General features: G+C 35.9%; 2 protein-coding genes and 1 pseudogene across 2 annotated transcripts; all 3 read left to right on the top strand.

The window, feature by feature from the left end:
- Positions 1-810: 810 nt before the first annotated feature.
- On the top strand, positions 811-1,454 carry LOC120180303 (phosphate transporter PHO1 homolog 9-like). Its single transcript, XM_039185654.1, has one exon. It carries the CDS (start codon positions 837-839, stop codon positions 1,452-1,454), a length of 618 nt encoding a protein of 205 aa, XP_039041585.1. The 5' UTR covers positions 811-836.
- LOC120180279 lies at positions 1,452-3,185 on the top strand (annotated as a pseudogene).
- A 219-nt stretch (positions 3,186-3,404) lies between these two features.
- Positions 3,405-10,309, top strand: LOC120180297 (tropinone reductase homolog At5g06060-like). The gene is made up of 6 exons (XM_039185649.1): positions 3,405-3,582; positions 8,702-8,741; positions 8,867-9,078; positions 9,242-9,472; positions 9,595-9,701; positions 10,121-10,309. The coding sequence occupies exons 1-6, from the start codon at positions 3,405-3,407 to the stop codon at positions 10,307-10,309; spliced, it is 957 nt and encodes a 318-aa protein (XP_039041580.1).
- The last annotated feature ends 2,209 nt before the right edge of the window (positions 10,310-12,518 follow it).

Raw genomic sequence — 12,518 nt, 5'->3', positions numbered from 1 at the left:
GATTATTTTGGGTTGAATTTATTGAAGTTTATTATAAAAGCAATCATTCTAATTTAATTTATTCTATTCTAAAATGCTAAGTTTTTTTTTACTTTTTATCTAACTTAAGAGATCTATTATTCTAGTGATATTATTTAATACAATACAGAATTTTCTTAATATGTTTATTTTTATTTTAAATTTTATAATTCAAAACTTTAAGTTTTAAATTCTAAACTATAGATATGTGAAATTATTTTATTATTTATTATTATTATAGATAAATTTTAAATTCTAAACTATAGATCTGTGAAATTATTTATTTATTTATTATTAGTATTATAGATAAATTTTAAATTAGATTCTAATCTTATATAGAAAAAATAAAACTCTAGAGAAAGGAAAAGAGTGTTACTAATGAGTTTAGAATTAGTTATTTAAAAATATGAAGAAATAAAAATAACTTAATTAACTAATCAAATATGTTTAATCCATTTATAATTATTGTTAGGTACACAAATAATATAAATTTTACATAATGACCATTTATGAAATATGAACCATACAAAGACTTGGGTTTTATTGCTCAATATAGTAATCTTTTGTCACTACAGATCATATCCAACCAAGAATATAAGAGGCCCAATGTGCATGATGGCATCATATCATTCTTCAACGAACAATACTGATTATGTACCAGAAATGGCAAATCACGACATTATTAAAGGAAAGACAGCAAGAAACAAAGAAACTACCCCATTCCCCGGAAATTGGAATCCCCTCTATATAATTTCAAATTCTCAAGACTCAAAACACATTAAAAATTATTTCTTTGAGTTTGTTTGTGATCGAAGAAGATGAAGTTTGGGAAGGAGTTTGCAGCACAGATGGTGCAAGAATGGAAGGAAGCATACATGGATTACAGTAATCTGAAATCGATATTGAAAGACATCTTAAGATTCAAACAACAAAACAAGCCACCAACGACGATGGCAACAGGAACGAGAAAAGGGTCATTGAAGAGAACGGTAACGCTTTATAGGGCATTTAGTGGATTGACAAATAAGTATAAGCCAGTTTCGTCAATGAAGAACCATGAGGACGAAGTTATATTAGTGAGCGCGGTTCAAGAAGGAGGGGTTGAAGGGGATTACCAGACAATGTTTCTTAGGTCAGGTGAAGAAGGAGGTGAGTTTGAGATGCTTTTCTTTAGGAGACTTGACGATGAGTTCAATAAGATTGTTAGGTTTTATATGAAAAAAGTTGAAGAATCTATGGTGGAAGCTGATGAGTTGAGTAAGCAAATGAATGCTTTGATTGCTCTAAGGATTAAGGTTGATAATCCAGTTGTGGGAGGAACTGATATGGTTGATCTTGCTGATCATGGGTTTTCTTCAAATCGTCATCAGTGGCTCATTCCATCAATGGGGAAAGCATGGACGGGCTCGGATGGATGCAACCGAGATGAGCAGTGATGGAATTTCAGTTGAAGAAATGAAGGAAGCTGCTAATAGGCACATTAGACCACCTCCATTACATGTCTTGGATCATGTAAAGATCAAAGTGGAGCTTGAAACTCCTATAGAAACACTAAGAAGTGTAATCAAAAGTTCAAAATCGGATTTTTCGTTCAGCAAGCAAGAACTGAGGAGTGCGGAGGAAAAAATCTCTCAAGCTTTAGTCGAATTCTATAGAAAGTTTAGGCTTTTGAAAAGCTACTGCTTCTTGAATCAGTTGGCATTTTCCAAAATCATGAAGAAATACGACAACGTGTCATCGCGAAATGCATCGAAATCTTACTTGCAAATGGTGGACAAATCTTATCTTGGAAGTTCTGATGAGGTTACTAAGCTTTTGGAAGGGGTTGAGGAGACTTATGTTAAACACTTTGCTATGGAAACCACAGAAAGGGACTGAAAACTCAAGGCCACAAGCTAAGAAAGAAAGACATAGAATTACATTTCTATGTGGCTTCTTTTCTGGTTGCTCCATTGCACTTATAGTGGAATTATTGTGAACATACATGCTAGAAATATTCTCAAGAGCCAGGGCAGAGATAAATACATGGTCAACATATTCCCACCTGTTTGGTTATATTGTCTTGCATATGCTCATGTGTGCTGAAAAATATACTTCTGGAAGCGATATCGAGTCAACTATTCGGTCATATTCGGTTTCGAGCAAGGAACAGAGTTGGGATATAGAGAAGTACTTCTTCTTAGCAGCGGGCTTTCACTGCTTGCATTAGCTGGTGTGATTTCACATTTGGATATGGAGATTGACCCAAGAACTAAAAGCTTCAGAACTCTAACTGAACTTATTCCCTTGTTCTTGCTCATTGCTGTCCTTTCAATAACATTCTGCCCTTTTAATATCGTATACCGTTCGAGTCGATTCTTCTTATCAGATGTGCATTTCACTGTGTTTGTGCACCTCTTTACAAGGTCACCCTCCCAGACTTTTTCTTGGCAGACCAGTTTACTAGCCAGGTTCAAGCAATTAGAAGTTTGGAGTTCTACATTTGTTACTACGGTTGGGGAAACTTCAGAGTGAGATCAAATACCTGTGAGAAAAGTGAAGTTTATAAAGTAGTTTACATAGTGGTTGCCGTTATTCCGTATTGGATCCGTTTCGTTCAGTGTCTTCGACGTTTGTTTGAAGAAAAAGATGTTTCACATGGTCTGAATGGTCTAAAATACTTCTCGACAATATCTGCTGTTGCGACTCGAACCATTTATCAAAACCGGGCTGAGAAAACTACTTGGCTGGTCTTGGCAGCTGCAACATCTGGCGTTGCAACAATGGCTAGCCTATACTGGGACATTGTCATAGATTGGGGGCTTCTAAACAGGAATTCAACCAACCCTTGGCTCCGAGATAAGCTTGCTGTACCACACAAAGGGGTGTATTACATAGCCATGGTGTTGAACTGTGTATTGAGACTAGCTTGGACGCAGCAAGTGTTAGGCATTCAAACGGTGCCGTTCCTGCATAAGTCAGCCTTGGTTGCAGTGGTTGCTAGCTTAGAGATCATTCGCCGTGGCGTTTGGAATTTCTTCAGGTTGGAGAATGAGCGTTTGAACAATGTGGGAAAATACAGAGCATTCAAATCGGTGCCCTTGCCTTTTTACTATGATAAAAATGGAGATAAGAGCATATAATACACATTCACATCTATGACAAAGTACACTGATTTTTTATTTATTATAATACAAGTTCAATGATGATTCCATTCTTATTTCATGATTTAATAAATTTATAATAATTATAGCCTACCTTTTCAATTCCAGATTCAACTTAAAATATAAATATTGTGAACAATTAAACAAATGGATTAAGTGGGTAAAGGTTTATATGGGGTGAACGACTTGGCAGCATTCATTTATTTTCATCAAAACAAGTAGGCCTTGTCACATCCTTCGACAATGAAACAAGCTCTCACTCCGCCTTCTTCAGGTGTCGTTAACACCCAAATCCCATTTTCTTCTTGTTTCAAACCCCGACTTAACACCCATTTCATTTTCTCTTTCGAACCCCTAACTTCCTCCTCACTTCCATACAAAAGCCCCATTTTGAATCAGATTCGGACCATGTCACTCCAAGGCATTGTTGCGGAAGACGGCTATCGGATAGAGCAAAATCGCAACTGATAATTTGAGAAAATAAAAATGAAGATAAAAAGAGACACAAAATTTACGTGGAAAACTCTTAAATAAAATAGGGTAAAAACAACGGGCAACGGTAGAAGAATTTCACTATGAGAAAATAGGAATTACAACTTCTCTCGATCTACTAAGGAGAAAGCAATGATAATTCTCTCTTGATAAAAAGGAGAAAACAACTCTCAAGAAACTCTCTAAATTCTCTCTAGTATTGTAAGAAAGCTAGAATGCTTTGGGATGGTTTTGAAGCTAAATGAGCTAGGGCATTTATAGTTGAAACTTAAGGACTAATTTGTAAATACCCTAAATTACAATGACTAAAAATGTGTTTTTACCATTGTCCAATTTCAACTAAAACCCAACCACTTTTCGGTGCCCTCCCAATTGTTTGACAATTTTAATATTTTTTTAATTATAATTTTCCACCTTTCGGTGGAATGCAACAATTTTCAACAATCTCCCACTTGAAGATTTGATTGGAACAATCATTCTTCACACCATTCTTTCTACCTTGTACCTTCATGTTGCTTACGTTTCTGACAGGCCACAGGAGGATCGACACCAGGTAAATTTATCAGCATTGATTGCCTTTGCCATGAAATCTGCTATGTTGTCATTGGTATGAATCTTCTGCATATATATCGTCCCTTCTTCCACCTTTTCACGAATGAAATGGTATTGAACTCGTATGTGTTTTGTCCTTGAATGAAATATTAGATTCCTTGCTAGATGCAAGGCGCTTTGACTGTCACAAAACAGAGAGACAAACTATTGATTGTGCCAAGCTCCTCCAATAGCATCTTCAACCAAATTGCTTCTTTACTGGCTTGTGTAGCTGCTACATATTCTGCCTCTGTTGTGGATGTAGCCACAACTGACTGCAATTTTGAAACCAGCTTACAGCTCCACCAACAACTTTGAACACATATCCTGTAGTAGATTTGTTTTTATCCAAATCCCCTGCATAGTCAGAATCGATATACCCATTTATAAGTAAGCTTGATCCTCCGTAACATAATGCAACATTTGAGGTCCCTTTGATGTATCTTAGGATCCTCTTTACAATATTCCAATGCTCTTTGCCTGGATTCGCCATGTACCACTAATCACTCCCACTGCTTGTGCAATGTCTGGTCTTGTGCATATCATAGCAAACATTAAACTTCCCACTGCTGATGCATACGGCACTTGAGACATCTCCATCCTCTCTTCTTCACTGCTAGGACTCATACTGGAGGATAATTTAAAGTTAATAGGAAGAGGGGTAGAAATTGGCTTACAATCTTGCATGTTGAATCGTGACAAGATCTTCTTCAAATAATTCTTTTGTGAAAGCCAAATCTTCCTATTACTTCTGTCTCGGTGAATTTACATCCCTATAATCTTGTTTGCCGATCCCAAGTCCTTCATTTCAAATTCCCTAGCCAGTTGTGCCTTCAATTCTTCAATATGATCTTTATTGGGTCCTGCAACCAACATGTCATCCACATACAACAACAATATAACAAAATCGTTATCACCAGACCTCTTGAAATAAGCACAAGGGTCAGCATTAAGTCTGTTGTATTCAAGGCACATAATGAAGGAATCAAATCTCTTATACCAACACCTCGGCCTGCTTTAGACCGTACAGAGATTTGTTCAACCTGCAAATCAAGTTCTTCTTTTCTTTTTCTTCAAAACCTTCAGGCTGGAGCATATAATTTTCTTCTTCAAGATTTCCATGAAGAAAAGTTGTTTTAACATCTAGCTGCTCTAGATGTAAGTCCAATGTAGCACACATTGCCAAAACTACTCGAACTGTTGTTAGTCGAACCACAGAAGAAAATATTTCATTGAAATCAATACCTTCTTTTTGAGCATATCCTTTGACCACCAGTCTTGCACGATACCTCTCAACTTGATCGTCACCATTTCGCTTGATTTTGAAGACCCATTTTTTACCAATTGGCTTCCTTCCTTGTGGTAGTGGCACAAGGTCTCATGTATTATTTTTATGAAGGGCTTCGATTTCTTCTTGCATCGTAATCATCCACAGTGAAGCATCTGAGCTGTTTATTGCCTCCTGGTATGTTGATGGCTCACCGTCCTCTGTTAAAAGACAGTATGCAATATTACCTTCTATAACATAATCCGAGTGCCAATTGGGACGTCTTCTCACACGATCTGATTGATGAGTTGTTGGAGCTTCAGAATTCTCTGGTTCTTGTTCATCTTGTACTGGTTCTGCTTCAAAAGAATCTCCTTGTTCAACCTCTTTTTCCACATATATCTATGTAGTCTCTGACTTTTCAGTGCTATCATCGTCTTCTTTTCTTTGTAGCTTGTCTTCTACAAAGATGACATCCTTGCTGATGATCACTTTATGGCAGTGGGATCCCACAAGCGATACCCCTGTACTCCATCAGCATACCCCAAGAATTTGTATTTCCTGGATTTTGGATCCAGCTTTGAGATTTATTGGGAGTTGTACATCACGTACATAATACTTCCAAATATATGGAGGTTTGAATAATCAGCTGGTTTACCAGTCCACATCTCCATTGGTGTCTTCAGCTCTATTGCAGTTGATGGAGCTCGATTCACCAAATAACAGGCGGTATTGACTGCTTATGCCCAGAATGATTTTTCTAGGCCTGCATCCCTCAACATTGCTCTTGTTCTTTCTAACAAGGTTTTATTCATCCGCTCTGCCACTCCATTTTGTTGAGGAGTGCTCGCCACTGTGAACTGCCTTTTGATGCCTTCTTTCCTGCAAAAGTCATCAAATTCTTTGCATGTGTATTCTCCTCCATTATCTGTTCTGAAACACTTGATCTTATTTCCAGAATCAAGTTCCACCCGCGCTTTGAAGTTTTTGAAAGTGGAAAACACATCTGACTTTTTCTTAATAGGGTACACCCAACATCTCCTAGAGTAGTCATCAATAAATGAGACAAAGTATTTTGCTCCGCCTAGGGATGTAACTGGTGCTTGCCATACATCAGAGTGAACCAATTCTAGAACACTTTTGCCTCTAGAATTTGATGTGTTGAATTTCAACCGGTGCTGCTTACTTGTTATGCAATGCTCACACAAAGGAAGTGATACATTTGTTAAGCCTGGAAGTAGCTTTTGCTCCACAAGGACTTTCATTCCTTGTTCTGACATGTGTCCAAGTTTCTGATGCCATAGCATTGCCGAATCTGAACTACATGAGGCAACAAGGCTTCTGCTTCTACCAAAGTCTCTCCCTTCAGCATGTACAAGTTTGCAGCTATCTTTTCACCTTTCAGCACCACAAGCGCTCCATGAAACACCTTCATGATTCATTTCCGTGTTTCAATCTTACTTGCATTATTATCCAACAATCCGTAGGATAATAAATTTTTCTTCAGGCCTTTCACGTGCCGCACATCTCGAACAACTTTAATTATTCCATCATACATCTTCAATTTGATGGTTCCCATGCCAATGATCTCTAAGGCATGATCATTGCAACTATACACAGATCCTCCTGAGACAGGTTCATAATGATGGAACCATTCTCTTCTTGAGGTCATGTGATATGTTGCTCCCGAATCAATGAGCCATATGTCTGCATATCTCTTTCTACCTTCCACGGTGGTTGACGCTTCATAGCATAGAACATCTCTATCATCTGAAGTGTTTGCAGTATTGCCTTGTGGATTGGAGTTTTTATTTAGACTCCAACAATCCTTCTTCAAGTGACCATTCTTTCCACAATTGTAGCACTTTAAATTCTTCTTGCTTCTTGACTTCGATCTACCATGTTTGTGACTGCTGCTTTGTCCACGTTCTGTTGATCTCCCTCTCATCGTTGTCAACGCTTCTGCTTGTTGCAGATTTACTTGTCTGTCTTCCTTATTCTTGCGCCGATTTTATTCTTGTAGAACAGTAGCTGCAACGTCATCGAAGACTAGACTGGTGACATTACTGTTTGTCAAGTTGATGATGAGTTATCATACGAATCCGGTAGACTTTGAAGTAGAAGTTCAGCACGTTCTTGTTCTCCTATTTTACAGCTTAAGGATGTAAGCTGAGAAAATAAAGTATTCAGTGTATTTAAGTGCTCCGTCACTGAAGTAGATTCTGAATACGGAGAGTGTACAATTTTCTCTTAAGGAAAATTTTATTGTGGAACGATGTGGCCTCGTATAATTTGGTGAGATGATCTCATATCTCATTTGTTGTCTTTTTTTCCTCGATGCTTGACAATACTTCATATGCTAATGCTAGATGAAAGTTTGTCATAGCATTCCCGTCCATTTCGATCCATTTGTTTTCATCTGTGAAATCCACCGGCCTTTCACTGATAGCTGCTAGACAACCGTCTTTCCTCAGGATGACCTTCATCTCAATTTCCACAATGAGAAATTTCTCCCATTGAATTTTTCAATATCAAATTTCGTTGTCATAGCTTCTTTTACGGATAGCTCCCACTATTTCAGTATCGTGAATAGTTCTCTAGAACCTTCAAAAAATGGGTAATAACTTCTTATTTTCTTATGTTGGAGGATCCACCTTTTGGTGGCAACCACAAAGACAATAAGCAGATATTACACACTCAAATCTGGCTCGGATACCAATTGTTGCGGAAGACGGATATTGGATAGAGCAAAATCGCAACTGATAATTTGAGAAAATAAAAATGAAGATAAAAATAGACACAAAATTTACGTGGAAAACCCCTAAATAAAATAGGGTAAAAACCACGGGCAACGGTAGAAGAATTTCACTATGAGAAAATAGGAATTACAACTTCTATCGATCTACCAAGGAGAAAACAATGATAATTCTCTCTTGATAAAAAGGAGAAAACAACTCTCAATAAACTCTCTAAATTCTCTCTAGTATTGGAAGAAAGCTAGAATGATTTGGGATGGTTTAAAGCTAAATGAGCTAGGGTATTTATAGTTGAAACTTAAGATTAATTTGTAAATACCCTAAATTACAATGACTAAAAATATATTTTTACCATTATCTAATTTCAACTAAAATCCAACCACTTTTCGGTGTCCTCCCAATTATTTGAGGTGGAATGCAACAATTTTCAACAGGCATGACAGCCCTTGTAACTGGCGGCACTCGTGGAATTGGGTAAAAACAAGAAATTCCTCCATTTTTATAAACATGAAAAAGCTTGTCCTTTTCGTTTTCATGTAATGTACAAGCAGAAAACTTTGAGATTTTTCTTGAACCGGCTTCTTTTCATTTTTTGCTAGGCATGCCATAGTGGAGGAATTGGCGGGACTTGGAGCAATGGTGCACACATGTTCTCGTAATGAAAATGAGCTTGACATGTGCTTGCTCGAATGGAAAGGTTTGGGCTTTGAAGTTTCTGATTCTGTATGCGATGTGTCCTTAAGAGCGCAAAGAGAGAGCTTAATGGAAAAGGTTTCATCATTGTTTGATTCCAAGCTCAATGTCTTCGTAAGTTTCTCTCTCTCTATTTGAATGTATCTGTTATGTTTGTTTATTTGCCTGTGAGAGTTATAGCAATATAGTCTAATGGGCCATGTTTCTCGAATTCAGTTTGTTTGTGTACTAATTGCTAGAAATGGATAAATGGGTCCTTTTTCTTCCTTTTATCTTAAAAGCTAAAATGGACCATTGGTTTCCTTATGTTGGGACAAACATAAGGAAACCAATGGTAGATTTCACAGATGAAGTTTCAACTCTTTTGACAACCAATTTTGAATCTGTATTCAACTTGTGCCAACTTGCATATCCACTTCTCAGAGCATCAGGATTAGGAAGTGTTGTATTCACCTCTTCGGTGTCTGGATTTGTTTCACTCAAGTCCATGTCACTACAAGGAGCAACTAAAAGTAGTATACATTTAAGAAGATAAATTTCACTGAAAATGCTAATATGTGAAGCTAAATTCCATAATCAAATCAATTATTTCCTTTTGCTTTACTTGGCTGTTGTGGTATATTTTGATGCCTAGGAGCTATCAACCAACTTACAAAGAACTTGGCTTGTGAGTGGGCAAAGGATAGTATAAGGAGTAATGCTGTTGCACCTTGGTACATCAGAACTTCCTTGGTGGAACAAGTAATTAGCTTTTCTCTCGCATTTCTTTACTATTTGCACTGGATCCTGATTACATTTTCACAATGATGCTGATTATCGTAGTGACTGGCAATGAATTTGATTAGCCGGCATTATAGCTTAGACTTAGATGCTTGTTTCCTGTGTCTAATACTTGTTACGTCGTTAGATTGTCTCAAGTTAACTTACTCCGCAGTAAGAATTCTGTGAGTTATTCTTAGCTGTTAAATGTAGTTTACAGGGCATGATGTCTTCTTTGCCATTTTGAATGTCAATAGCATATGCTCTCTCAGCAAGATTCAGGAAACAAAAACCGATGCATCGTCTAATTAGAATCTCTCTCTACAAATCATAGTATCGAAACCTTTTTGAGCTTTTGAGGTGATCTTCCAGTTTCATTAATCACACTACTTTTTTTCCAGGTACTCAGCAACAAAGAATATTTAGAGGAGGTGTATTCTCGAACCCCTCTACGACGACTTGGAGACCCGACAGAGGTTTCATCCTTGGTAGCATTCCTTTGCATGCCTGCATCATCTTACATAACTGGTCAGATTATATGTGTTGATGGTGGCATGTCTGTAAATGGTTTCGACCCAAAAATTTACTAGAAATCTGCTAGTTACTCAGCCCTGCTGAGATCCTTTCATATTTGAAGAACTTCTCCCCTGCAAAACATTTTTGTTTTCCTTGTGTGCCCATTTTGAATTATATCCGTTCTTGTCCAATCAAGATGATATGAATAATTATTTTCTTTTCTTTTTAAATTCTGCCATAGAAATGGGTATTCGTATAGCTCTTCTAGCCAGCCAAGAAGAGCTATCCCCAGCTGTCTCCATGTCTTGTGATTGAGCTACGAGACATTAAAATTTCTACGAAGCTTCCACAACGAACTTAGAACCCTAAACGGGTATAAACCTATCACCCGAGTAGTAAGTTCATAAATGGGTTAATATAAATGATAATTTAGATTTATGATATATAAAATAGAGTTAATTGCATGACATATCTTTAACATATGACCCTCATTATAAATTTGTCCTTAAACTTTTAAATATTTCAGTTTCATCCCTAAATTATGACTTTCATTCTAAATTAGTCATCAAACTTTTGAACATTTCAATTTAATCTCCAAACTATGGCCTTCATTCAAATTGGTCTCCAAACTTTTTGAACATTCTAATTTCATCCCAAATTTTACATATATATTCTAATCTCATTCTTTTTTAATAAAACCGTTAGGTCAAGTTATATTATTATATATTTGGAAAAAAACAAATTTTAGGTTAAATTATTATATGATATCCCTAGTTGTGGAGAACGAGTTGAAATCATCAAAGGGGACTTTGTTTTGCGTTAGAGTTGAAATTGTCACTGCTTGATTCCATAATCTTCTTCTTAGGATTTTAAGGGCTGCTAAGGATATCAAAATGGTGTAGTTTTAGGGATTTGAAGAAAAGTATTTCAAAGGGGATTTTGTTTTAGGGGTTTGGAGAAAATTAATAGTTAATGACACCTTTTTATTTCATGTTTATATCAATTTTTTATTTTTTAAACTTAATCCACGTATAATCCACATGGAAATGATGTATTTGTATTTTTATTTAATTATCATACCAGCTCAACAAATCACTAATGGTCTAACGACAGTTAACCCGTGGTGATCACATCTTAATTAAATAAAAAAGAAAATGATCATATATTATGTTTTTTACCTGCTTAGTGAGGAAAAGTGAACAAAACATAAACATCAGTTATCAGTCATGTAGTTAACCCAATCCACGTGGAAATTAAGTATTTTCTATTTTATTTAATTATCGTGCCAGTTCAGCAAATCGTTAATGGTCTAACGACAATTAACTCGGGGTGACCACATTTTAATTAAATAAAAACGAAAGTGAACATATATTATGTTTTTTGAAATCAGTAAGAAAAAGTGGACAAAACACAAATGTAAGTGGTCAATTATGTAGTTAACCCTAATTTAAATTATAATAAGAACATAAAAACAATTGTTCATTAATAATATTTTCATGTGGAATAAATTCTTATATAATTTTTCAACGATTATTATGTATTATTTTTAAAATGTGACTTGAATATATAAATCTTGAACACAACTAATTACCTGAATTTTTCTAATTCAATCCTTTTATTTTGGAAACGTATTAATATGATATAAAAAGATGCATGATAATGATGATAATGAACATGTAGGAAATTTTCTTGTAATTTCAATAATAACAGTAAAAGACAGAGAGAAAGGAGAATAAAGAAAATAAAAAAGATTTCAACAATGAACACTGAACTTAGAGAGAAAGTAACCGTAGCCAAAGGTTTAACAAAATAGCATATACAAATCCAATCCTTAGGTCATTTTAACTTATTCATACTAATATTTCAGTAATATAATTAAAATAAAGTCCCACGAAATGATTCGATAATATCTTCAAATGATCCTCTTGACATAATTTTTCATAACCTCATTCAATTCTTGATTCATAACATTACCCCACCTCCAAACAGAACCTTGTACTCAAGGTTTGACATAAGATATCCTTTGAGTGATTGCTTCATATGTTGCTTTAAATATACGAAGCAGAACACTGGATTATATCACATTAGCCACTTTTTCTCCGGAAGACCAACATAATCCTTGTGTTAGGATATTAGTAGTCATTTTTGGAGATCCTTTCAAGAAAGTCATAGGCTTCGTTTTAAGACTTGTCCAACAATCCTCCATTGGCAGAGACATCTACAACCATCCTTGTTTGCATGTTAAGACTATTGTAAAATATCTTTATTTGTGTCTAATGTTGG

Source organism: Hibiscus syriacus, unplaced genomic scaffold, assembly GCF_006381635.1.
Source record: "Hibiscus syriacus cultivar Baekdansim isolate YM2019G1 unplaced genomic scaffold, ASM638163v2 tig00003715_pilon, whole genome shotgun sequence".
NCBI classification, from domain to species: domain Eukaryota; kingdom Viridiplantae; phylum Streptophyta; class Magnoliopsida; order Malvales; family Malvaceae; genus Hibiscus; species Hibiscus syriacus.
This window is presented reverse-complemented; position numbering and strand designations above follow the sequence as displayed.